Below are 24078 nucleotides of genomic sequence, written 5' to 3'. Positions count from 1 at the left end.
TTTTTCTTTTCTTTTGTTGGGTTGAAAAATACCTCTTTTGATATTTTTTCTAAGTTTTATGATTTTATCTTCTTTGATGATTACATCATGGAGAATCAAATTATCAATTTATCTTTATCTTAATCCATTTTTTTACTCTCCCTCACATATTCAAATACCTTTCCACTCACTAGAAAATTTATTACCAAACCTTAGAAACTTAATCATAAGGCCAAACGAATTTGGCTTTGGCAACATTTTTGCTTTTAGTGTGGCCATGGTTGGCCAATTAGAGGTGAATCATAGAGAGAAAAAAAGAAGAAGGTGTTTTAAGTAAAAACCCAAAATGAGAAAGAAATATAAGTCTAAGTCTACGTGACCCAAAAGTTAAGTTGCAGAACAAAAATCCTACTGAGCGCTCGGCACTTGCAAATCTGCAACTTCATTTCTGCATCTGCAACCTAAAACATGCCTTTACAACCTAAAAACTGTCATATACAACCTAAAAAGTTGCATCTCCAACTAAAAAGAGACATCTACAACTTAAAAAAGATGTATTTGTAACCTAAAATCTGCAGATGGAGGATGCATTTGCGTCCATCGAACTCTCGGCAAGAATACTGAGCTCTCGGTGGCCAAGCACTCAGTAGCTTGTTTTCGACGTCCAGTCCCGCAAATGCGAATAGATTGGGCTTTTAACTTAATTTTTTATTTGGCTAGATTTCCAGTTATAAACCTTGAATTTTTTGTCCTTGGGATTAATTTATACAAAAAAAAAAAAGTTTGCAAGTAAATTTTGTACTCACGAGTGTTAGTCTCTATCTGCGGACTGCGACCGATTTTGCCACTACAACTAGTCGTGATGTTCTACAATGGATATGATAAATTTGTAGTGATGCGACCAAATCTGTCATGATTCCATGGTTGTTATGACGGTGATGGCGGCAACATAACACCAAAAGAATCATTATGGTCATAATTATCTTTAAAATTACAAGTACATAGAATCAGAAATTTTGATTAAATTCATTCTTGTCTACAGTATTTTTAAATTGCATATGTTTTTTCTTATTCTATAATTACAAATTCAGACGCGATCTACTTAACTTTGACAATATTTAAATGAAAAATAAATAAATATAAGATGTGAAATATATGCCAATAACCATTTTGTTTAGTGTGGCCCCTAGATTCTCTTTTGTGTGGAAGAAGATATTGAGTTCAAATCTTATGAATATCAATTGTTGATAATAAAAAAAAAATGTGTGAAATATACATTCTTTCTCCGTTCAAAATGAATATGCATCACTTAGAGCCCTAAATTTTTTTTTTGTTTGGATTACTAGTCTAAAATCCGACTATTGGTGGAGCCCCATCCATTCAATTTTATTTTGAAATTTTTTTAGAAAAATCCCAAATTTAGAAAGATTTTTAAAAATAATTGGAACTGTATTTTATATCATTTTTTATCAAATTTAAATTTAGAAAAAAATTTAACATACTCTAATCCATGAATTTATAATTTTTAAGGATATAATATTATGTGTGACAGTTAGATTGAAAAATTACTCTATTTTAGGTATCGAACTATTGATCACTATTTTTTATATTTCATAGATTTTTCATTTTTCTATGTCTCCTCAAAACATAGAAATTTAATAAAGATGCTTTACGGAATAAGTTACTGGAGAATATTATTATTATTAGAGACTATAACGTCCCGATCCGGTTCATCGCATTTGCTTGCAACAGCTACCTTGGCTGTGCGCGAAGCGTTGATATTATATGCCAAATAGAACAACACCCGTTTCATAGATAAACAACCTGTGGCATCCATCATACACTTAATACTCCCAAACTATTACTCACCCAAACTTGTTTTGATTCAACACAACTTGCAAATTCCATAGTATAGTCTCATACTCTCATTCAGTTTGAGCTTTATTTACCAGCTTCCTCTTCCAAGGTTTTCATTTCTTCTAAGACTAGTATTACCAGGTGAGATTTCGGCATTGCTAAGCAAAGACAGCAAAATTTGTTCAATTTTTTGAAACCCTTTTGCTGAATTTGGTTGAAGAGGCCAAATTTGTGTTATTCAAGAATACCCATTTGCTTTATTTTTCAGAAAGAAGCAAATTTGTTAAATCTATGGAAGCCCATTTGTTTGGTTTTTTAGTGTTTGATAATTGTGTATTTGATTTTTGTGTCTCAGGGCAGATGGAGATTGAAAAAGCAATCAGAGAGTGTGATGATCGAAGGCTTAAGACCAAGTACAACAATGCTATCTTTGTTATTCAGAGAACTCTTGCGCTATACTCGTAAGTTCTTCTTTGTTCCCTTGTGGTCATTTGTTTTTGTTTTTGTTATTTTTCCAGTTTCATGTATGTTTTCTAAACTGGGTACTGATTTTTATGGGTCAAGAGGCTTTAATCCTCGGTTAGGTTCTTTAGTTCTTAAGAAATATGCAGAGCGTGTTCAAACTGAATCAAGTGGCTGTAACTTGTAACAAAGCCAGTTGGTGCACCTATAAATTTCCATTTAGTGAACTCTATAAAAATCATTTACTTTCTTTTCAATTTTAGTACATTTTCTCATGAATGAAAGGGATTGAGCTAAAACCTCTGTATCAATTCTGCTGTGACAAATATTTCTGCTCCCCTTCATATTCGCTATAATTGTTTTACCTTCCCCTTTGTATCTTTCATAATTGAATTCAATGCGGACACCACAGCATTGTGTTTGATTTTTGTGACATGTTTAGTTTTGTATCAAGTAATGCTCTTGTTGTGAGGTGCTAAACCTACAATATAATGAAAAGGAAAACAAATGGGGAGGTTAGTTAAATCCTGATAGGGTTTTGATTTGTAAAAGACAGGCAAATATTTGGATATGGATGTGTCTATGTATCTTGTAATTATACTTATTCAAATCTAAGTGATGAATTTGTTGATTGTCGGTACTTGTTGATTGTCGGTACTTGTTGATTGTCAGTACTTGTCGATTGTCACTATCCCTTCATGATTCTTTAGATGTATACACCACGTGTTGCTGGTGATTTGGGCAATATGATAACATTAATGGCACAAAGGTTGGACTAAACCAAAATGTCCTAAATCACACCTCCCTTTAACAATAATTATTTGTCATTGTTTGTGCCAAATACTCTTTCCTTGCTTAATGACAGACATTGAGTTTAAAAATCATTATATGATTAATTGAAGTAAACTATATAGGAAATTAATAACATAATAAAATGAATAGAAATGAATGAATGCTCTTGAGGTGCTCCTGCACTTTAGATACCTTGAAGTTCGGTATATCACATTCGAACTCCACCGTTGAAAAATTGAAATTTTAACACCCTGCTCTATATGAAAGTACTGATTTTTTGTCCTCAACAGTATTGAAGAGGTCGCCTTCAGCTTCAATGGGGGAAAGGATTCAACTGTAAGTTTTCAATTGATTTTCTTACGTGATCTATGAATTGTCTTCTGTCTCATTGATAGTAATAACTTTGTTATGTAGGTTTTGCTGCACCTACTTAGGGCTGGCTACTTTTTACATAAAGGGGAGCAAAGCTGTTCTAATGGGGGTGTAAAAGATTTTCCAGTCCGAACAATATATTTTGAGGGCCCATCTGCTTTCCCTGAAATCAACTCTTTTACTTATGATACAGCCGATACGTGAGAGATGCTCCCCTTTTTCCCCTTGTTGTTTATTTTGTCTTTAAATGTCATTGTACTTTCATAAGGTTTCTAGGTTTAGCAAGATTATAAGATTTTAATTAATTTATTTACTTTTACTAAGCCTATTAAATGTTGGAGAATCTAGCCTTTGATTGACATATTCTTATTTAAGCAGCTATGGTATGCAATTGGATATCATTTGCTCAGATTTCAAGTCTGGTTTGGAGGCGTTACTAAAAGCCAAACCAATCAGAGCTATTTTCCTTGGTGTCCGAATGGGTGATCCTACTGCGGTACTTTGATTTTCTATATCAGAAAAGACACAATCATATTGTAGACGTATCTCTGGCTGTTAGATTATTTTCCTAAGTTTTCTGATAAAGATGTCTTAACTTTTGAGAATTTTTCAATCTTGAAGGTAGGGCAAGAACAGTTCTCTCCTAGTTCACCTGGATGGCCACCTTTCATGAGGGTGAATCCTATCTTGGATTGGTCATACAGGTTTGTTCATGTACCATATGCTCTCTCTTCTATTTACTTTCTCTTTGGCAAATGGAAAGGGCCGTTAGAGAGCAAAGTTGTCTCCATTGTGCTTTACTCCTACAACAAAAGAAAATTTGGAGTTTCTATAAATATTTCTTTAGATAAAATTTTCACTTACTGGGAAACAATAAAAGCCCTGCATAAGCCACGGGAAAATAGTTCTACTACTCGGTATTGACTAACAAGTGTTCAATGCAATAGGAGGGCTTTCAAAGTCATATGAAAGCATATTCACACAAACTCATTGCCTATGATAGCTTGAGCCAAAAAGAAAGCTCTGTAGCACTTCGTGACACTAGTTGTAGGGCATTGCCTAAAAATTCTAGGGAGATATATACTGCAGGAGTACCGAGTACGCCAAGTTCATTTCTTCCGTAAGGAGCTTTTCTGTCATTTCAATATGGCTGGAGGAATAATCATCTTTCTTGTGACGGTCATAGTGGATTTCGCAAAGGGTTTTTAATATTTCATTTTCTGTCAAATCTGTTTAGCTTCTGGTTGCATCTAATGATGGCTTAGTAAATTGGGAACAACTTTTTTTTGTTCTCAAGTGCCATTCTTACATAGATACTCAACTTTTGTGTGGGACTAATTTGTTTATTATCTCTATCTCCATGAATGCTCATGGTGATGCTAATGAAGAGGAAATGTTTGTTTTCCACTTGCTCTAAACTCAAAAGGTTTGACTTCCATGTGTTCCGTTGCAGAGATGTGTGGGCCTTTCTCTTAACTTGCAAGGTTCCATACTGCAGTCTTTATGATCAAGGGTAATACTTTCTCTATGTGGCTTGAACTGTTGCTTCTTATGCTTGGCTTTTCTTGGTGCTAGCCATACTTTTAAGTTTTACAAGTTTGTGGCTGATGCAGATATTATATTTGTCATTTGATTTCATTCTGATTATGATAATTTAGTCATATTCAACCGATTGGTTTTGTTATTTTCTTCATTTTCACAGTTATACTTCAATTGGAAGTGTATATGATACAGTTCCAAATGCATTATTGTGCATTAACAATTCCTCCGGAAGCAAAGAAGTATTTAGGCCTGCATATTTGCTTTCTGATGGAAGATTAGAGAGAGCAGGGAGAGTTAAAAAAGTTCCTCCTTCAGTTTGTGGGCATTTGCCTGCTGTTATCAATGGTCTTAACAGTGTGGACTTACATAAGAGTAGCTTACTCATGGCCTCAGCCATCGCTGTGGGGGATGAGATTCTGTAAGTCCTATTGCTTAGTATCTGGTCTAAACCTTTTATTCTACTCAATGTTATTGCTGAAGTTATTTGTTCTGTTTTTATCTGTTTGATAGCTCAGGTCTGGCACTGTTGAGGATCAATTGGGGCCTTTGCTGTGTAGAAAGCTCCATTCCATTGGTTGGTCGGTATCACAAACTTCTGTCATTCGAAACGATGTGAGTTACTGTCATGAAATAAAATTTAATAAAACATAGTTTGGCCTAGTTACTGTTTTTTTAACAATTGTACCTGTTTGTATCAATGTAAGTCACTGCCATGATGGATGTGCAGTTACATATGGAACTTGAAACATGCATTTTATTCAAATCACCTTACATTTTCATCTTTTATGACATTCTTTTGGTAACAGATAGATTCTGTGGCCGAAGAAGTCGAGCGACGACAATCAACTAATGATATGGTACATCGTTACAATTTGTTGGAGAGTTCTTTTGGTGGTTTTCTGGTGATGAAATGTTTGGGTTTTGCCTTTCTTGGTTCTGATTCTTCATACAATTATTACTTGACAAGGTATTTATATATGGAGGGGTAGGCCCACTGCATTCAGATGTTACTTTGGCAGGTGTTGCAAAGGCTTTTGGGGTTCGTCTGGTACGTTTTTTTAAGTGAACTTTCTAAAGCACCAAATACTGATATGCCATTGAGTCTATTAGTCCTTCATTCTTGGAAAAAGGAAATCTTTGACCCTGCAAGCTTCATGTTATCATGTACTAGTATAATGGTGTTCATAGGAATATCATTGACATGTCCTAATTTGTGCCAGTTTTGTGGTTGTCCACTAACTATGTTTGGGTTGGTCAATTTTCATTAATTTAGGCTCCTGATGAAGAATTTGAAGAATATCTGAGGCATCTTATAGGTGATCAATGCACTGGTGACCGGAATGAGGTACTTCATTGTCAAGAATTTCTTATTTTTGAGTTCTGCAATCCTATGATAGCATGATCTCATCATGTTTTCATCTTCTGGTGGTTGTTACCTTTTGTGTACTATGTTCCCATCAAGCATCAATTGTTATTTTACGTGTAATATAGTGCTAGAGTCTTTACAGCATGATTTTGACCTTATCCTTGTCTTTTCCTTCTCAGATGGCTCTGTTGCCCGAAGGTATTACTGAATTATTGCATCACGAAAAGCTGCGTGTCCCTTTGGTATGTGCCTGGAAGCTCGCATATGATAGTTATGTTTCTTGTATCTCTGGTTAGCTAGAATTTAAGAACACTGTATTGAGGCTTCAACTAGCAAAAACTATTTATGTCTTTCTTTTTGGATACGTGCGCATATGGATGCTTTGATTAATGAAGTACTAATTATATAGTATCCATTGATTGATCCTTGTAGATCAAGTGTAAAAATGTAATAATCCTTACGGCAACAAATGTATTGGAGCTGGACGAGGAGTGGAACTGTCTGATTGAACTAATGAGATCCAGTGGCACATTAATAATGATGCAACCATTTGTATCTAAGCGCCTGACAACAAGTCTGACAGATGTATGTAGTTTATTATTCCATGATGCTGTCAATAAATCAACGTCTTGAGTTTTGGTGGGTGTACATATACTATACATACTTACATATTGCAATCCCTGCTAATACTAAAGAATTTACTGTTAGCCTGGAGAGTGATGTGAGAGCCTATTTGATTATTATTCTTTCAAGAAATCTGGAGCATTGCTTGCTCCGTCTCCCCCCAATGTTGATTAGTTGTTCTTCTCCCAAGAGTGATTTTGCTTCCCTAATTTTTCTCACCTTTCATAGTGTAGCTTCCATGACAGCATATGAATTTTTAACATAAAAAATTTTGTGCCCTGGTGCTGCAAATATATTTTAGGCACGTAGATTATAATCATAACCCTCTTACTGCAAATATATGATGCTTATACTATATTCTTGGCCCATTTACCATATCGTCATTCCATTCATGGATGCAACTATGATCTCTGAGATGAACCTATAGACATTTTTGCTAATACTAGGAGTGATAAGTGGTGTGCCTTTTTGTGTGGTGGGGTAAAATTAACATGCCCACACAATCATGAGGATCTTATATCCATCTTTCTGAATGTTGGACATGGAAGTCCTGAGTTGGGTAATTTGAGAAGCTCACATATTCTTAGAAATTCTGGAATCTCTCTAGTGTCAAACATAGACAGTAGTATTAGCATTCAGTTAATTTTGATATGCATAAAAAATATTGATACAATACTGTTTGTGTAATCATCTTTTTTTTTTTTCTTTTCCTCACTTTTTTTTGTTGAAAATGCAGGTAGAAATTGCTCAACCTCTGTCAAAACTTTGCCTTGAATTTCCAGACCTATACATTGGTAAGTGCGTTTTTTGGAAACTGTAGATTATCAGGAGAACATGATATATTGTATCTCATTCCAATTGTGATCTTCCATGTGAAACATCAAGGGTGTCATCGCAAATCAAGACGTGATCCTCTTATAATTTATTTTGAGGGCAAGGTACAAGAACAGTTCCCAAGCTTTCAAATATGCAATTAAATTTTTGATGTTGTGCCAATGAAAGTAACTCTTTTAAGAAATTTGGTTGCAGGACCAAGATCGAATTGAATCAGCCATAGAAGTAATGTGCAAGAAGGTCCATCCGGGGGCTTTCACTTCAATCCACTCGAGTTGAAGGTGGTGGTGGCTCAAGTACTGTCTTCTGATGCTTCAAATGCCTGAGTTAATCCACCCCTGAACTCAAGTTGATCGCGTCTTCTGATGCTTCAAAATGTCAATGGAACAAGGAGATCATGCAACTGGCATTTGGAAGGGAATAAAAGGATCAGGAAAAGAAAAACAATACAAGATTGTAGATGCTGGTAACTGGCGAAGCCCCCTATAAATGGAGGAAAATATTGACAATATGTTGTTATGAACAAAATGGTCAAATAGAAATTGACTTTGTACTAGTTTGAATCTCACAGTTCGCTACAATTACATTACTATAACGGACTTGGATTCTCTGCTATAACTGGTGGTTCTTTACTTCTTTATTTTTCATTAGCTATATCTTGATCGATGGGTCATTTACTTGTCTCTTTTGGGTTGAAAATCTTCAATACGAGTCCAAAACATGAATTTAAAAATGACACAATCTATCTACGAAATTGTACATGGCTGAAAAGAAGGGCACCCCAAGATGATCAGCTCCTAGAGAATTTTTTTTCTGTGCGACTGTAACACCAAATTCCCTGTAATATGAGTGGATTATACAGTGGTGGCTGTTACAACAACAGAAAAACACTATTAATTTTATTAAAAAATTATAAATAAGGAAAATTAATTTTATTTAGGGTGTTTTTAGGCCATTAAAGAAAGTATCATGATAAGTTGGCCCATCCTCAAAAAATCGGTGATGGCCCATCTTAATGGAAAAACACGCAGACATAACATGATATTTATAATTTTTTTCTTACATAAATATGTTAAAAGTTTATAAAAAAAAATAAGATAAGACACACAAAATAATCCTTAAAGTCACATCAACCTGTCATGTTCATTGTTGCAAAATTAATATCAAATAGTGCTTTATGTGCACTTAGCTGCCCCTTTTTTTTGGTCAATTTAAGAGCATTTTTTTCTATAAGATGAATTTATTTATCATAGAGTTGACCTTTTTTTTTTTTGCCAGGGATAGAGTTGACCTTTTTAACATTTGAAAATAATGAAAAAAAGTGTAAAATAGACCCTCAAATCATTTACTTTTTTATTTATTTACAAGAGTGTGTTCAGTAAAAAAATCTGATAGGCCGCAAAGAGAGTAAAAAGCTGATTTAAATGGGACCGTATTGGAATATAAATGTGGCCATTCGGCGTGCTAAGCAGGCATTCCCTGAGCAGAACAGAAGAGAGCAATTGAAGGAAAGAATGGAGGGAGGGGTTGTTGGGTGGACCGGAGACGAAGCCAAGTTAGCCAACAACACCAAGAAGGGATTAGAGGGCACGGGCTTGGATTTACCAGACAATCGCCATGGAAACCTAAAGAGTGCTTCTAGCGACCAAAACCTCAAGCACCTTCTTCTTCAAATCAAGTCCTGCAAATCCCCTGTAAGTACCCATTTTCCCAAAACCCACCTTTTACTTTTGTTTTTTGCTATTTTCCCCTGTAACTAGTCCTTGCTTGCGTCTTGGGTACTAATCATTTTCGGTTTTCTTTCTCTTTTCAACTCTTTGCAGGCTGTTATCAACTATGGTGCATCTTGGTACGTCACAAGCTTTGTTCTTCTTTCTCCTACAGTTTTAAAACTATATACACATGTATTCTGAACTCAAGGTGTTTGATGTATAGCCTCTATGACATATTGAGCGAATTGTTTTAGCTTACACAATGGAATTGATCTATTTCCCCTTTTAATTTGCCCACGGAATACTTGGCACAGAAGCTACAACATTGTGTATAACTTAATGTGGTTGGTTTGTTCTCATTTTCAGGTGTCGTGTGTGTAACCAGATCCTCCCTGCATTCTGCCAGCTGAGTAATAGCTTCCCAAAGCTTTCCTTCATCTATGCAGACATTGATGAATGCCCTGAAACAACTCAGCACATTCGGTATACGCCCACCTTCCATTTCTACCGAGATGGTGAAAGGGTCGATGAGATGTTTGGTGCCGGAGAAGAGCGGCTGCACGATCGCTTGTGGTTGCACTCATGAAGACTTATGCTAGGAATGATGACTATTTCAAACAACATTTAGCTCTAGGTATAGTTTTCTGTATTCAATATGGTTGTATAATTTGCACACAAGCTATAATTGAAGTTACAGAATCCCTGGCTATGATATTTTGAGGTATACAGCTCACAAAAGATGGGATTGCTCTGTTTAAATCATGAAATTTGAATGATTGCAATCTAAAATTCATACAATTATTAGATTTTGTTTGTTCACAATGATCTTCAACTGGGAGAAAAAATCAATCTGATAAATTTGAAAAATTGGTCAATCAAATGACATGCCAGAATCCTCAACAATCAAGTAGCTGGGTAATGTCAAAGAATGGAAACACAAAAATTGACACAGCGAGAAAAAACAATGCAACAAATGCTACAGGGTTCCTAAATTTGCTTCTACCTCAACTTTAAAGCACACATCTCCTATTAGGCTATTCCCAACTCTAACTTGAGCCTTGAAATGTAGACCTCAACATCAGACGCATGCATTGAAGCTTCTTTATTCTTCTCTAACAAGCAGGATAATGGCTACGATGGTAACCAATTGCCGAAAGTAGCTCACTGTTTCAAGCCTTTGGCTTCAGGAGCTTTACGGTCTCCCAAGTGAAATCTGGGTCATCACGGCCAAAATGACCATAGGCAGCAGTCTTCTGGTACCTGAAGTTGCCTCCTCTTATCAAATCAAGATTGATGGCAATCATTCCAGGCCTGAAGTCGAATTGCTCCTTAATAAGAGCCAATATGTCCTTGTCTGGAATTTTGCCAGTTTTGTAGGTATCAACAAATACTGATAGTGGTTCTGGGACACCAATTGCATAAGAAACCTGAACGATACAGCGCCGAGCAAGCCCAGATGCCACCACACTTTTCGCTGCCTGCCTTACAATATATGCACCACTTCGGTCCACCTTTGTTGGATCCTTCCCTGAGAAAGCACCACCACCATGAGCACCCCAACCACCATAGGTATCTATAATAATCTTCCTGCCAGTGAGCCCAGCATCTCCATGGGGTCCGCCAATGACAAACCGACCTGAAGGGTTGAGGTGATAAATTGTCTTGTCATCAATGTACTGGGATGGGACAACTGGTTTAATCACATGCTCTTTCAAATCAGTAGCAATCTGCTCATTTGTGACAGTCTCATCGTGTTGGGTTGAGATGAGAATGGTGTGCACCCGAAGAGGGACCATGGCCCCATTCTCATTCCGGTACTCAACGGTCACTTGTGTCTTACCATCAGGCCTCAGCCACGGGACAGTTTTGTTCTTTCTGACCTCGGTAAGCTTGGCACCAATCTTGGTAGCAAGGACATGAGTTAGAGGCATGAGCTCAGGTGTTTCATCTGTGGCATAACCAAACATGTGGCCTTGGTCACCAGCTCCAATTTCCTCAGGCTTCTTGGTGAGGTGGCCATGCACTCCTTGTGCAATGTCAGGGCTCTGTTGCTCAATGTTGACAAGGACCTTGCAGTTGTCGGCATCAAGGCCTACATCGGGTGATGTAAACCCAATGCCTCTGCAAGTATCCCGCACTATTTTCTCATAATCTACCTTAGCCTTGGTTGTGATCTCACCAAAAACCATGACCATGTTAGTTTTTGTACATGTCTCACATGCAACTTTGCTCTCTGGGTCTTGTTCCAAGCAAGCATCAAGGATGGCATCTGAGACTTGGTCGCAGAGCTTGTCGGGGTGACCCTCATTGACAGATTCAGAGGTGAAGAGGAAGCTATCCATCTCTAGTCTGGGAAAAACAAAAAAAAAATGCATTATTTCTCCATTTCGACAAGAAAATATTAAAATGTCAACAAAACAAAGCATATAAGATTATAAAATGCTTAAATGTCCAAATCAGCTATTCCCGTCATTTACAATAGAGCTCATATCCCCATTGAGATTTTGAATGCAAGCGTTTCAATACCCAGATCAGCTACACCATAATCATCCTGCTAGCAACCAACCTTATCCCTTTGGCATAAAATCTACATTTTATCACTCTCATATACAAGTGGAACCACTACCATTCTCAATTTCTAATGATAGACATAAGAAGTCTATAATGAACCCACATTACATTTACATATAATTGCTGTATGCTTACAGATCAATTTAAATAAACAAAAATAGCACTTGATTGTCCACCAAATTCTTTGAAATCAAATAAATGTGAAAATGTAGAATAGCAATGTAATACCTATGCCCAGTAATATAAGATCATGCACAATCTTTGTGTACATTATGGCAATAATGAAATGAAAATTTAGATTCTTAAATCTAGAGAATGATTGATGGCATTTAACACAACAATTGCAACCACAAATCTAGATCTAATTAAACACCAGAACTCTTGATGAGATCCACCAGTGAAAATGAGATCACAAGTGATAAGAATGTAATGAAATCGGATCTAAATAAAACAAATGATATGCAGAATGAAAATGAGATGTATATATCAATCTGACAAACAGTAGGTGTTGAAAGCAATTACAAAGCATTAGATCGAGATAGCTAGAGCACATTGAATGAAAAGCAATACAGAAAAAGGAAATGGGGCAGCCATGAACGAACCTCTGTGTGTTGATGGAGCGAGAGAGAAGGAATGTGAGACGTGAAGAAATGAAAGACGAGGAGAAGAAGAGAGTTTTATTTATTTTTTTATATATACAAGTTGAAAGAGTAGGAGGAGAGGCGCAACTTACGTGACTCGCATTTTCTCAATCTCTGCCATCTGGCTTCGCTTTCTATGTTTGGATTTGATTGGCTGCTCCTCACTCCACTTGCCTGCTTCCTGCTGCTCCGTCCCTATTCTGCACCTTCTTGCCACGTCGACTTTGGATCCGCATATCAAATCTTGCCAACTCAGTATGTAGGTAATGGTGGGACCTACCTAAGTAACCTACCACATGTAGTCATGTAATCAGGTTGGTACTGGTAGTTGGTTTGGGCCTATATCCGAATCCAAATCCGAGTTATATTCGAGTTATCGGATTTGAAGTATGATCATATTATCGAATTTTGATAATGCTATTCACACTCTCAGTTTGTTTAGTAATTGAATATTACATTACTCTTATACATATGCTTATAGTAAATAAATCATGTTGCATTAGGTACAATTATCATCGGATCAAATTGATCTTAAATCTATATTTGATTTATTAAGTTATAGGATTATCAAAATTCATATCATAATCAGGCTATGAAACCTCAAAATTTGATCCATTGCTAGATATAATTACATGAAGTTTAAGCTTATATAAGCATTTTAGTATTATATGAAGTCCAATTTAGATGTCAAATGATGAATTGATGATGACGATATAATGCTCTGGAATGTCATTGCCTACAATTTCAGGTTCTCAATCTTTTTTGTTATCATATCATTGTCTGAATTTGTCTTAGAAGTGTGGGATATAATGCTTTCTAATTAGGTCAGTTATCACAACTTGATTTGCTTATATACCAATGAAAAGATTCTGTGGAGATAAAATGAAAGTTAATTAAGGCAAACAATTTTGTGATTATTAGACTATTAGTGGTTAATATTCTTTGGTTTTTAACCAAGAACAAAGAAATCAGAGTCACATGATTGCCAGCCTCACGTTGGCATACTCCAACTTTCTACTGCCAATAGCTGGCTGCTTGCATGGTGCATGTGGCACAGCTGTGTGCTGCATAAAAAAACAAGACAATTTGCAATTTGAAAAACTGCATAAATTGCAGACAATTTCCTCATCATTTATTGTCATCTATGTTTCTCTGCCAAATTACACCATTTTGCCTACTTTTCTGCTCCCTAGTCCCTATTGCTGCATTTGTACTCAATTGGATGGCTGATACCCGAAAAGAAAATTCCCTGTCACGACTCACGAGTGTATACACACATTGTTTCTATCTTTCTCATCACGTAATCTAGTCACATGATAAGAGATATTGACACATGAGGTGTATACACATATTACGTAGAAGTGCTATTCCTGGTATAGACTTAACTTAAACCAAGTGTAGAAAATAATATGCAGCAAAACCTAAAATGAATCGAAAGTACAAGAAAACCAGGTATGGAGAAGGTATTAAAAGCTTAGGCCAAGTTGAAGTCCAAGGGCAGCATGGACAAGAAACAATGTCATGATCCCAGTACCCAAGACCCCATGAACACTTCTTAATTGAGGATTACCCTGTAAAGGAAAAGGAAAAGAAAAAAGAAATTAAAGAAAAAAGGACTGAGTTGCATGACAAATAATAGAATAAAGATAAGAGAGATAGATGGCAGACAAAGTTCTCAAGAATCATTACATTACCTCAAACAAAGCAGGTAAGATAGTTTGTATGGTCAGGAGACCAAGGCCAACAAGCCCTGTAACAGCATGAGGACTGCAAACATGGATACATATTATTTCCAACCTCAGTGCAAAGAACAAAAGGTAAAACTCTTTGTTGTATTTGCAATTGCATACTCTTTCCAAATAAGAAACTTAGAGAACCCCAAGAAGAGAAAAGGAAATTCAAAGGAACATAATTTACAAAAGTACCTCTCAAGAATGGGTTTGTCTGAAGTGAGAAGAGATATTATTCCACCAGTTGCTCCAAGAGCAAAAAAGAAAAACATCCCAGCTAGAAGCTTAGGGTGCAAGTCTTTGGCCTTGGCTTTCTCCTCCTGAAATGTTCATCAGAACCACATATATCATGATCAAGGTACTCCTAAAAATGGATGCTAAAAATGGATGGCATTGTTGTTTTAAGCACAACATATGCTGCAGTGGAGTTCGTACCACATCATCAGAAAACCGTATCCGGTAACCAAGATACGTTCCATAGCCACCCATAGCAAAAAGAACAACAGCCTGCAAAATACAAGAGCAAATCATAGACAATTCTGTCAAGCAACTCTAGATAAATATCCTTATGGCCTGTATAGCATAACTATGAGATGTACAACTCTTTTACAAAGGGGAGTGAAGCGGTATACCATGTTGCCCGGGTGACCCCAATGCACAAGCCAGCCAGGAAGATCGAATGTTTTGACAAGCTCGGCAAAAGGCCCAAATAGAGATCTCACAGCACCAGCTATAAGCAAATTTTCAGATTCGTTATGAGTATCAAATTAGTAATATACCAGTTTGTGATGAAGATCTAAAGGGCTACTGTGATGAAAGGACTATTCATGCTTTAGAAGCAGAGAACAAATGCAGCAAGTAAGAAAGACTTTCATGATATACAAAATCTGCTACTCGAAGTATCCCAAAGAAGTTCAATAGGCACAGCCTAATTGTTAGAATGACATATGGAGCAACAGACTATAATAGAACCTTCACCCTATTTAAGCTTGGACCTCAGTGTCTTTTGATACCATATCTCAATCTCTGTACCCAAACAACACATAACCATCCCTTTTCAAGGGTGGATCAGGGGAGCTCTCAATTAGCAGTGTCAATTACTAAGAATCCACAAAAAATACCCATACTATAATTCCGTATAGAGTGTACGTACATATCCTAGTTTTGCGTTCCCCTAAGGCAATAAAAAAATAGAATTGCATTTACACTGAGAGCATTTACACTGAGAGCTCCTCCAAAAACCAAATAGAATTACAGTGCAAATAAACCCCAGCAGATTAAAAGCAATTGGTGGAACATTATACTGAGAAATGTCATGTGTCAAAGATGTCACAATTACTCATGAATGTTACATCTGGAAATAGTAAAATGTTGGTACCTCCAGGAAGAGCAGCCACAAACAGCAGAGGCAAAGGAGTGAAGGAGTATAAGAGGGTCTCATTGGGCTGCCCCACTTGTTCTTCTTGCTGGTCAGCCTCATCAACATCTTGACTGAGCTTGTTATTTAACACAAAAGGACAGAGGAAAGTTCTGCTTCTTCTACTTGTTGAAATTGCAGATGCCAGTGGCAGAGGGAAGAAGCTTTTGGAGGAAGTTGGTGGCACATTGGGAAATACAGAGCCAACAGAGGTACGCAGAAGAGGAGAAGAAAGATTGGGAGAAAGATGAGCAGAGGCAGTAGTAAACATAGCCATTTTAGCACACACAGAGAAACTCAAACTCAGCAACAAGATAGATATATGGCGTGGGCTTCTGTGAATGAACTTGAGGAGAAAGCAAGACAACCCACCAAAGGAATTAATGTGTTAAAGGTGAAGATAACGAGCAGGGTAGTAGGAAAGGCGAGGAAGGGGACACATAGTATGGTGTATAGACACTAGACAGTAACTGGTAATTACTTTTCCACGTGGTTTCAAGTTTCAACGCCAACCTAAGAACCAATCTCTTTCGGGACTTTTTAGTGACAGGCGTGTGGGAGAAGTGGGATTTGAGTTTGTTGGACCGAGTGGACTGTACATGAACCCAAGGTGCATGCACCGATGGCAAGTATTGTCCAAAACTTATTATATAACAAGTGTCTCACATTCACGGTCATGTGTGAGTTATATGATGTACTAGATGTGAGAATCTCGTTGTATACAGCGGGTGTAGGTAAGTTTTTCTAGAGAATTAGACATCACGATTATTTAGGATTACAGGGGATGTAGATCATGTAGTAGTTCTGAAAACATTCAAAAATCTCCTCTTAATTATCAACGGAATTCCAATGCTCCTGGAAAGTCAATTTATGAGCTCTTAGTATCATGCACATTAGGGCTTTGCTCCATTCAGAACACATTGATTCCATTTGCAGGTCTTGTACATTGCACGTCATGGGTTCCCTGTCTTTTTTTTCTTTTTTTTGGGGTAGATATGAATTCTGGTCGCCAAAGTTATTGCAACCATAAATGCTGATTTATAGCCAACTAATATTATTAAAATTCCTCTAGCAAAAATGTTATTAGGAAAATTCCTCTTAAAAAAACAAAATTAGGAATTTGCCGTGGTGAGTAGCAGAGATATACAGTTATACACTGCGCCGAATAGACTATGTAGCAGATATTTACATGCTTCGTATGTGGTCTTCAACTCAACTTTTGGTTCCGCTGGCACAGGCTTTAGACTGCTTCAACTTCAATTTTGCCTCTTTACCCTCACAGTCCAACTAATTAGTAAATAGTAATTTGGCTCCTTCTCTGCTATACATTAGACATACAGAAACCAATATTAAGACACCAGGATGATCAACAAACACAGCAATAAATTTGTACCAGCTAAAGTTAATCAGCCTAGAATCTTAAATCTGAATATGGACTGCAAATAGAAGAGTCAAATCTAAGTATCTAACTGAGATACACCTTGTGTAAAAACTATCCAATGCCAGAATCATCATAGTGGGAAAAGTGAAACTACATGGTTTCATGCATATGATTCTGAAAGTGGAAAGTGGACATTTTTTTTTTTTTTGGCTTGGGTAGAGAGGGGGGGGGGGGGGGGGTAAGCCTACATACAAGTTAACAATATAATCATAGTTGCTACTTTCAGTTGTCAGGTGGGCCCAGTATCAACCCGCCATGGCCCATATGGGATTTGAACCAAACATTTGAAACTGTGAGAACTATATTAATAAATTACTAGTGGTAGACAGATAGTCACCTTCCTGCCAAAGCCATTCATCTGTTAACTCGGAGAATGTTGTTACATATGGTACCCCTGGTAACTGACTCTCTTTGAGGATCAATCTTCCAATGGCCATCAACAATGAATTTAATCTGCAATTAACAACCATATCACATTTAGAGACAAGTTATAAAGATTCATATTCTTCTCGCCAAAGAAAAAAAAGGTTCATATCCTTAAGCTGCTAGATGTGCGCACACCTCATATGTCCCCGGATAAAGCCACAGCATTGTTGACCAAAGTCTGGGTTTCCTGGAAGATGTAATCCTAGTGATTAGTAAGCTCATTATTCCACTACTAATTTTTAGTACCAAGTATATAAAACTATTAAAAAAAAAACTCACTAATTGAAATCATCAAATTGCCATAATTCTAAAAGAACAACAAAATTAGCTCAAGGCCAGAAAACCTTTAGGCTGTAGGAATTGTGGGGGCTTCACCAGAAGACAGAATTGACAACTTGAGCTATTTTAAACGAAGGAATAGCAAGACAATAAAAGGGAAAAAGATTAACAACCTACAATAATATGTCAAACTGATTATGAGGATTCTTCAGGAAAGATAAATATAAATTAGGCACAACAGAAATAAATAAGTAAAATAAAAGTTTGATGCCAAACTATACACATTTTTGAAAACAGAGAGAACATTAAGACCTTGATCCAATGGGGTCTACAATACTAGATGATGGCTGTGGATCCATTTGAATATTATGATGCCAACCATTGAAGCTACCAGTCACCTCCACAATCTCACCATCCCCACAGTACTGGATCTGAACCTGATTAAATCAGGAAATCCCAGTTAGCAGGTATAATATATAATAATTACAACCAATGGTCCGGTGATTAGTTTCACTTTGTCAATACATGGAATCATTTAAAGGCTATACAAACAATGAATAAACAGAACAGAAGCGATACTCAGAAAGGAACTACAAGCATATCTTTTTCCCCGGTAAATTAATCTCTCTCTCTCTCTCTAATCTCAATTGCCTACTTTTTTTTAATTCTCTTGTAATCAGTAAGTTCAAACTCTAATTACTATGTCATGAAAAAGTTTGGGTTTATGTATGTGAATGCGTATGTGTGAATTATGAAATATCAGAGATGATACTAGGCCTTTTCATTGCTCAGAAAGCATCCTATTTACTGCCACGATGCTCTAATAGCATAAAGAAATATATACAAGAAATGTCCAGAAAAATGGCAGATGTGATACCTCCACTAGTTCTGAAAGGCTTTCTTCAGCAGCATGTAACTCTGCGTCTTTTTCGGAGACAAGTTTTTGTGCTTTGGTGATTTCTGTTTCAGTCTTGGTTTGCAAAACTGACAAAGCAAGCTAAAGGCAGAAGTAAAATCCATATTAACCAGATGAGTTATTATATTACCCAAAAAGATGAAACTCCAATAACAAAAATTACATGCGAACACAAACAAAAAGACATAAACATTTGCTAGATGCAATATACCTATTTGTCCTTGCAGATTTGTGTTAAGTGCAATGTATATAATGAAAATCTGTTAATTGGTCACATGTAATACTTTCAAGTTTTTTGATTTCTATGTTTGGATACTGTGAACAAGGTCTTGCCATAAAAAGGAGCCTTCCAAAATAGCTAATATACCTTTTCCTTCTCAATCAGTTCTTTTAACCGAGACAATTCCAACTCCTTCTGATGCTAAGCATGCAAAGGAATAAAATCAAAATTACAATTAATAGTTCACAGAAAAAACCTCCATATATACACAGAACTTTAAGAGGGACAGAGACAGATAAATACTTGTACCAGCATGAACTTGAGATGACTAATATCATGTTGATCATCTGCTTCACTTGTCTGTAAAACAGAAACACAATAGTTAATGTATACTGTCGTCAAAACAAACAACCAATCAAAATTAATATTTTGAGTTACATAGTATAAGTAATGACCTTAACATCAAAATCCTCATCAGATAGAGAACTTAGCCCTTCAGCTGAAGAACTATCATCCCTACTTGTAGTATAAACAAAAAAAGGTTAAAGTTAAGAATACAATAAAACATTGATGTACCAAGAAGCAAGAAAAGCAGAGTAGTGAGATAAACTGCAGGAGTTGACAGAATAACTAGAATCATGGTTTAAATCATTTTTTTTTAAATCATAAAATGACTGATTATACTTAAAAAATGAAAGAATTTACTGCCATGGATGAGAATTTAATATGTTGAGTTTACAGAAATGGAAAGAACAATTAAAAGAAATAGAGGAGAAAATAAGGCACTTTGAGCAGATGTACAGATTACTAACCTAGGAGAGGGATCAACTGCTGTATCAGGAAAAAGTTGCTTAGATGTTGATGTCCTCCCATCCAATGCCATAGCTGCATCACTTCCATCAACCACATTTTTTGACGGCTCTGAAGTAGGAATTCTTAGTTGAACCTCTTCAGTGTTCCCAAATTTACTGTCTTTGATTTCTTCAGCATCACTCTCAATTAATACACCATAGACATTATCTGAGCATCAAGCAGCTCCAAGTACTTATTAAATTTCAAAGATGCAAATAAATAAATGCTATGAGAGATAAACAAATTTGTAAAGTAACAAATAGTATGAAAGTTAAGCATACATCAGAATGATTTAATGCTAAAGAACATCTATTGTGACAATAAACAAGAAAAGAAGCACTATCGACAGTACACTTGAACTAAAAAGAAATGGCATATGTCACTGAACAATATTAAAAGTTGTTAACTTAAAGAATACCGGCATCTTAAGGAAACATACCTTCAAGTGTATCCAGGTCTCCATTCTGCACAAATTTTGCCACCTTTTCCTCCAAGGAAAAATTTTCTGGAGATTCTAAAGGCGCATAACTATGGCCATCAGAGTTGTGAGTTGGTTCAAGATTCGAACAATTAGAAAGGTCTTCCATAACTGAAACTTCGGTTGACAAGGAAACTTCTTCAGCTATATTGTCAACCTTCTCATCCTGACTTCTATGTAAGACCTTTCCATCCAAAGACTTATCAACCACAGGTTCTATAGGCATACTAGGGCGTCCATCAGAGTTCAGATCCCGACCAATATTTGAACTACAAGAATTGTTGGATAAATCTTCAAGTACGCCCGAGCTTGAATTGGTGGAAACTTCTAACGGCATATCCCGACCAAACTTAGAACTACTGGAATGCTTTTCCGCAATATGAATTCTGGTTGACACGTAACCACTGACATCCATGTTATCCACCAGCTCACTATGACCTTCTAAATTATATGAGCCCTTTTCCAGCAAAAACGAATCGGCCGAAGATTCCACGGGTACACGACCACTGTCATTTTGGTTCAGATCTTGATGAGTAATCAAACTACCGTAACTTTTTTCCAAGATTGAAGCTTTATTCAACAATGAGAAATCCTCAACTTCATCATTCACCCTTTGATCCTGACCTTTTAAATTATTAAGAGGCTATCAGTAACAGTTGCATATAATGTAAAGTAAGGTTTCAAGTGTAACTAAAGAAACATATATTGACCAGTTACAATATCTTTGTGATCATCAATTGCATCCTGATTTTCAGCTATGCGGTTATCTGCATTAGTGTCTACATCTGTTTTTGTTGAGTCCGCAAGAAGCTCTCTTATAAGTTTATACCCTCTCCGTCTGACAATGTATGCAAGGTCATCCCTATTAACCATTTTAGACAAAAACAAAATCAGTCAGACTTGCGCCAATTTGCAACTTAGCTAGCTCCAAGTGAAAACTTTATAAATATATATATACATGTGTGTGTATGTAGAATTATAGTTACTGCAGCAATATACAAAATGCAAGTGCAATTAGAAGTACAGCAGAATACAAGTATAATCTCAAATTTCTTGAAAAAAAAATGGCACCAACAATTAGCAATCGAAAAGTGAAACTTTCTGGAATTTCTCTGAAATCAAAATGCCATTATAAGAACATCCAATCAACTGTTCAATTTCACAAATAAACCCTAATTACGCAAAGTAACAAACGAACGATTTGGAAGAATGAAAAACAACAAAACTCAAAACATAATTTATGAGCAAAAGGTAATCGAAGAACCTTCCGTGCTGTGAGAGGTCTTTCATGGAGGGCACATGACCTTCTGGAAGTCCAACCGCAGCAAGGAACTCCTTGAGTTCATTGCACAGCTCCGCATTGCACTTTACCTTCCTCCTAAAAAAAAAGTGAGAGAGAAGAAGAAGAAGAAGAATGTAAAGTAGAAATGAAAGCGAGAAGTAAATTATGGGCAGCGCGAACCGAACCTGGGTTTCTTGACGGAAGAAGCGCGAAGCGCGAAGTGTAAGGGAGGCGGGTCATGTTGTCGGGTGGTCCATTTCAGCGTGGGTTGGTGTTTCGGGTCGAAGAAGGAGAGCTTGTGAGAAAGGAGTGAGAGGAAGCACGGAAACTGAGGGAGGGTGGCGGCCATCGCTCATCGGCGAAGTTGAGGTATGCCGGGTGATGTTACACTCATATAGAAAAATTTATGATACTAACAGTCACCAACTAGCTATTTATTCAATAGTATTTCTCTTTTATAATTTCAGTTTTCTAGGTGACTCTGAGCATATATGATTTAATCATGGATGGCTTTGATTTGGCTCTAAGCCTCTAAGGTTATTGTTAGGTACTTAGGTTAGGTTGATGATGATTAATAGAACGCCTCTCTTTTTGCTTTGGTCATATGTCACCACTCACTAGGAATCATTTCTTAGGAAATTGTCATCTATGTGTTTATCTTGTAAATTTAAACTTGGGAAGTAATTGTCACGACCATTTAGTATTCTGGATGACATCGATTTTTTTTTATTACAATAAATCTTGTAGTTCAAAACTTATAAACAACAGTTAATTAATCAAACAAATAAGCTTGAGAAGTAGTTTAGACCATGAATTTGGTAGGTTGCAGCAAATGCTTGATAGTTGATACTATAGACTAAAGGGTACAATGTTGACCAATGCATTAGAAGTAGTCTTAAGTTTTCAGGCATGCCATTCTAACCAACTAGCTATTTGTTTAGTAGTATTTATTTCATAAATATTAAAGAGATTTCAAGTCCTACCTCTCCAAGTTTGAGGGATAATCTAAACTTGAAACCTACATATTGGATCGTGTTGACACCATTATATGATTTTTCTTAGAGATAATTAGGCTTATGTCATTTAGAAAAATAGTTTTTAGATAGAAAACGAATGTATTTTAAAATTTATAAGAAAATTCTTTTAATTCATAATAATTTATAAGAAAATCTTTTTAATTCATAAGAAAGTCTTTTTAATTTATAAGAAAATCATTTTAATTTATAATAAAGTTTTTCCCTAATTTGAAAGGTATTTCCCCTCCTAGAGTGTAGAATGGGCTTTGTAGAGGCTGCATGTTAGGTTTCAACTCCGAGATTTTGGACAGAGCTTAAAATCTTAGAGTTAAAACCTAACATAAAGTCGTTAAAGAAGAAAAATAATTATGTCCAAAATTTCGGAGTTAACCTAACATAAAGCTGTCAAAGAATAAAAATCAAAGGACTTAATTAAAAACCTTAAATCACTATCGATTTTAGTCTTAAAAAAACTCATAAAATAGATTGGATTCTAAACCTCTTTATTCTTATTTGAGAGAGAGAGAGATAGAGAGAAAGAGAGAAGTTGGACCGGTTGGTCTAATCAAATTTCTTATTGGGTTGGACACATACTAGCTTCGGCCCAAACTTGGTTGGGGTAATTAGAGCTCAAGCTTGCATTGGGTGTAGGGCCCTAAGGTTCTTAAATCTCGTAGTGGTCTTTTGGTCTTAAACTCCCGAAGTTGGCTCACGGCCTCAATGAAGCACGTGAACAAATCCCTACCGTCTATGATTTGATTGATTGAAGCTACAAGCAGAGATCGTAACACGTACGTGAGATTTAGATCCGATTGATCACCGAGATCAAACTACCTAGTCCCACACCTGATCAAACCACGTTTCTACCACACGTGTCCCAATGAAGATATCCAGAAAAAAGTGTCTCTGCCACACGCCTGTCGCCTGGTACATTATCATTTGAGTAAGGATCCAAATTGTCAGTATACATAGCTCTCTTTCTCAGATTGATAACAAAAGTGCTCAGTATATATATATATGTAAAATCCCATTTACATTCTCCTCGACTTTCTTATTTATTATAATCCTTCAATTTTTAAATTATTTTTTAAAATCATCTCTAAAAATATTAATCAAATTATAAATTATTATCTTAACTCGTTACTTGATCTTTTTCTAAGAAAATTTCGTGGTACATCCAAAATACATGCATCCACTTTTTGACCCTTAGATGAGTTTTAACTTTTAAGAGTACACTATTTTAGTAAAATATAGTTTTTACACCATTAA

At 36.2% G+C, this 24078-nt stretch overlaps 5 protein-coding genes across 11 annotated transcripts; 2 read left to right on the top strand and 3 right to left on the bottom strand.

Moving 5' to 3' along the window:
- Positions 1-1733: 1733 nt before the first annotated feature.
- LOC147281856 (phosphoadenosine phosphosulfate (PAPS) reductase family protein) lies at positions 1734-8501 on the top strand. 2 transcript variants are annotated; one of them, XM_086247673.1, is made up of 17 exons: positions 1734-1977; positions 2197-2297; positions 3381-3426; positions 3505-3662; positions 3841-3958; positions 4084-4166; positions 4916-4975; positions 5165-5422; positions 5520-5616; positions 5811-5861; positions 5972-6052; positions 6278-6349; positions 6550-6612; positions 6803-6955; positions 7731-7788; positions 7880-7932; positions 8024-8501. In XM_086247673.1, exons 2-17 carry the CDS (start codon positions 2197-2199, stop codon positions 8105-8107), a joined length of 1536 nt encoding a protein of 511 aa, XP_086103799.1. In that variant the 5' UTR covers positions 1734-1977; the 3' UTR covers positions 8108-8501. The 2 variants fall into 2 exon arrangements, with proteins under 2 accessions (XP_086103799.1, XP_086103798.1); XM_086247672.1 differs by having other exon boundaries at positions 1735-1977; positions 2192-2297.
- Positions 8502-9288: 787 nt separating this feature from the next.
- LOC147281855 (Thioredoxin superfamily protein) lies at positions 9289-10254 on the top strand. Its single transcript, XM_086247676.1, has 3 exons — positions 9289-9522; positions 9652-9677; positions 9907-10254. The coding sequence occupies exons 1-3, from the start codon at positions 9343-9345 to the stop codon at positions 10124-10126; spliced, it is 426 nt and encodes a 141-aa protein (XP_086103802.1). The 5' UTR covers positions 9289-9342; the 3' UTR covers positions 10127-10254.
- A 119-nt stretch (positions 10255-10373) lies between these two features.
- On the bottom strand, positions 10374-12800 carry MAT3 (methionine adenosyltransferase 3). The gene is made up of 2 exons (XM_086247674.1): positions 12714-12800; positions 10374-11889 (listed from the first exon to the last, which is right to left on the bottom strand). The coding sequence occupies exon 2, from the start codon at positions 11880-11882 to the stop codon at positions 10710-10712; it is 1173 nt and encodes a 390-aa protein (XP_086103800.1). The 5' UTR covers positions 11883-11889; positions 12714-12800; the 3' UTR covers positions 10374-10709.
- Positions 12801-13844: 1044 nt separating this feature from the next.
- LOC147281853 (translation initiation factor) lies at positions 13845-16314 on the bottom strand. Its single transcript, XM_086247675.1, has 6 exons — positions 15861-16314; positions 15115-15212; positions 14918-14989; positions 14678-14802; positions 14447-14519; positions 13845-14323 (listed from the first exon to the last, which is right to left on the bottom strand). The coding sequence occupies exons 1-6, from the start codon at positions 16174-16176 to the stop codon at positions 14219-14221; spliced, it is 789 nt and encodes a 262-aa protein (XP_086103801.1). The 5' UTR covers positions 16177-16314; the 3' UTR covers positions 13845-14218.
- Positions 16315-16904: 590 nt separating this feature from the next.
- On the bottom strand, positions 16905-22240 carry LOC147281852 (5'-AMP-activated protein kinase-like protein). Of its 6 annotated transcripts, none has more exons than XM_086247666.1 (13): positions 21979-22240; positions 21776-21889; positions 21222-21373; positions 20473-21135; positions 19994-20201; positions 19637-19697; positions 19485-19541; positions 19329-19382; positions 18923-19042; positions 18358-18482; positions 17902-17953; positions 17678-17793; positions 16905-17220 (listed from the first exon to the last, which is right to left on the bottom strand). In XM_086247666.1, the coding sequence occupies exons 1-12, from the start codon at positions 22140-22142 to the stop codon at positions 17695-17697; spliced, it is 1869 nt and encodes a 622-aa protein (XP_086103792.1). In that variant the 5' UTR covers positions 22143-22240; the 3' UTR covers positions 16905-17220; positions 17678-17694. The 6 variants fall into 6 exon arrangements, with proteins under 6 accessions (XP_086103792.1, XP_086103794.1, XP_086103793.1 ...); XM_086247668.1 differs by having other exon boundaries at positions 16905-17217; positions 19329-19376; XM_086247667.1 differs by having other exon boundaries at positions 16905-17217; positions 19491-19541.
- Positions 22241-24078: the final 1838 nt, after the last annotated feature.

The sequence above is a fragment of the Dryas octopetala genome, chromosome 6 (genome assembly GCF_963921425.1).
Source record: "Dryas octopetala chromosome 6, drDryOcto1.1, whole genome shotgun sequence".
Taxonomy (NCBI): domain Eukaryota; kingdom Viridiplantae; phylum Streptophyta; class Magnoliopsida; order Rosales; family Rosaceae; genus Dryas; species Dryas octopetala.
The sequence above is the reverse complement of the archived record's forward strand: the minus strand, read 5'-3'. Positions and strand labels throughout refer to the sequence as shown.

Bases quoted from the DNA above. Each gene is read 5' to 3' on its own strand.
- LOC147281852 (XM_086247666.1), bottom strand. From the start codon at position 22,142: ATGGCCGCCACCCTCCCTCAGTTTCCGTGCTTCCTCTCACTCCTTTCT. The intron at 21,890-21,978 runs GTTCGGTTCGCG...CTTTTTTTTTAG, and splicing joins TCTTCCGTCAAGAAACCCAG to GAGGAAGGTAAAGTGCAATG. The intron at 19,383-19,484 runs GTATTTATCTGT...TTGCATGCTTAG, and splicing joins TCAAGTTCATGCTGGTACAA to CATCAGAAGGAGTTGGAATT.
- MAT3 (XM_086247674.1), bottom strand. From the start codon at position 11,882: ATGGATAGCTTCCTCTTCACCTCTGAATCTGTCAATGAGGGTCACCCC.
- LOC147281853 (XM_086247675.1), bottom strand. From the start codon at position 16,176: ATGGCTATGTTTACTACTGCCTCTGCTCATCTTTCTCCCAATCTTTCT. The intron at 15,213-15,860 runs GTACCAACATTT...ATTTGCTTATAG, and splicing joins TGTGGCTGCTCTTCCTGGAG to CTGGTGCTGTGAGATCTCTA. The intron at 14,324-14,446 runs GTAATGTAATGA...TTTCCTTTACAG, and splicing joins TCTTACCTGCTTTGTTTGAG to GGTAATCCTCAATTAAGAAG.
- LOC147281856 (XM_086247673.1), top strand. From the start codon at position 2,197: ATGGAGATTGAAAAAGCAATCAGAGAGTGTGATGATCGAAGGCTTAAG. The intron at 6,053-6,277 runs GTACGTTTTTTT...TCATTAATTTAG, and splicing joins AGGCTTTTGGGGTTCGTCTG to GCTCCTGATGAAGAATTTGA. The intron at 6,956-7,730 runs GTATGTAGTTTA...TTGAAAATGCAG, and splicing joins TGACAACAAGTCTGACAGAT to GTAGAAATTGCTCAACCTCT.
- LOC147281855 (XM_086247676.1), top strand. From the start codon at position 9,343: ATGGAGGGAGGGGTTGTTGGGTGGACCGGAGACGAAGCCAAGTTAGCC. The intron at 9,523-9,651 runs GTAAGTACCCAT...AACTCTTTGCAG, and splicing joins TCAAGTCCTGCAAATCCCCT to GCTGTTATCAACTATGGTGC. The intron at 9,678-9,906 runs GTACGTCACAAG...TCTCATTTTCAG, and splicing joins ATCAACTATGGTGCATCTTG to GTGTCGTGTGTGTAACCAGA.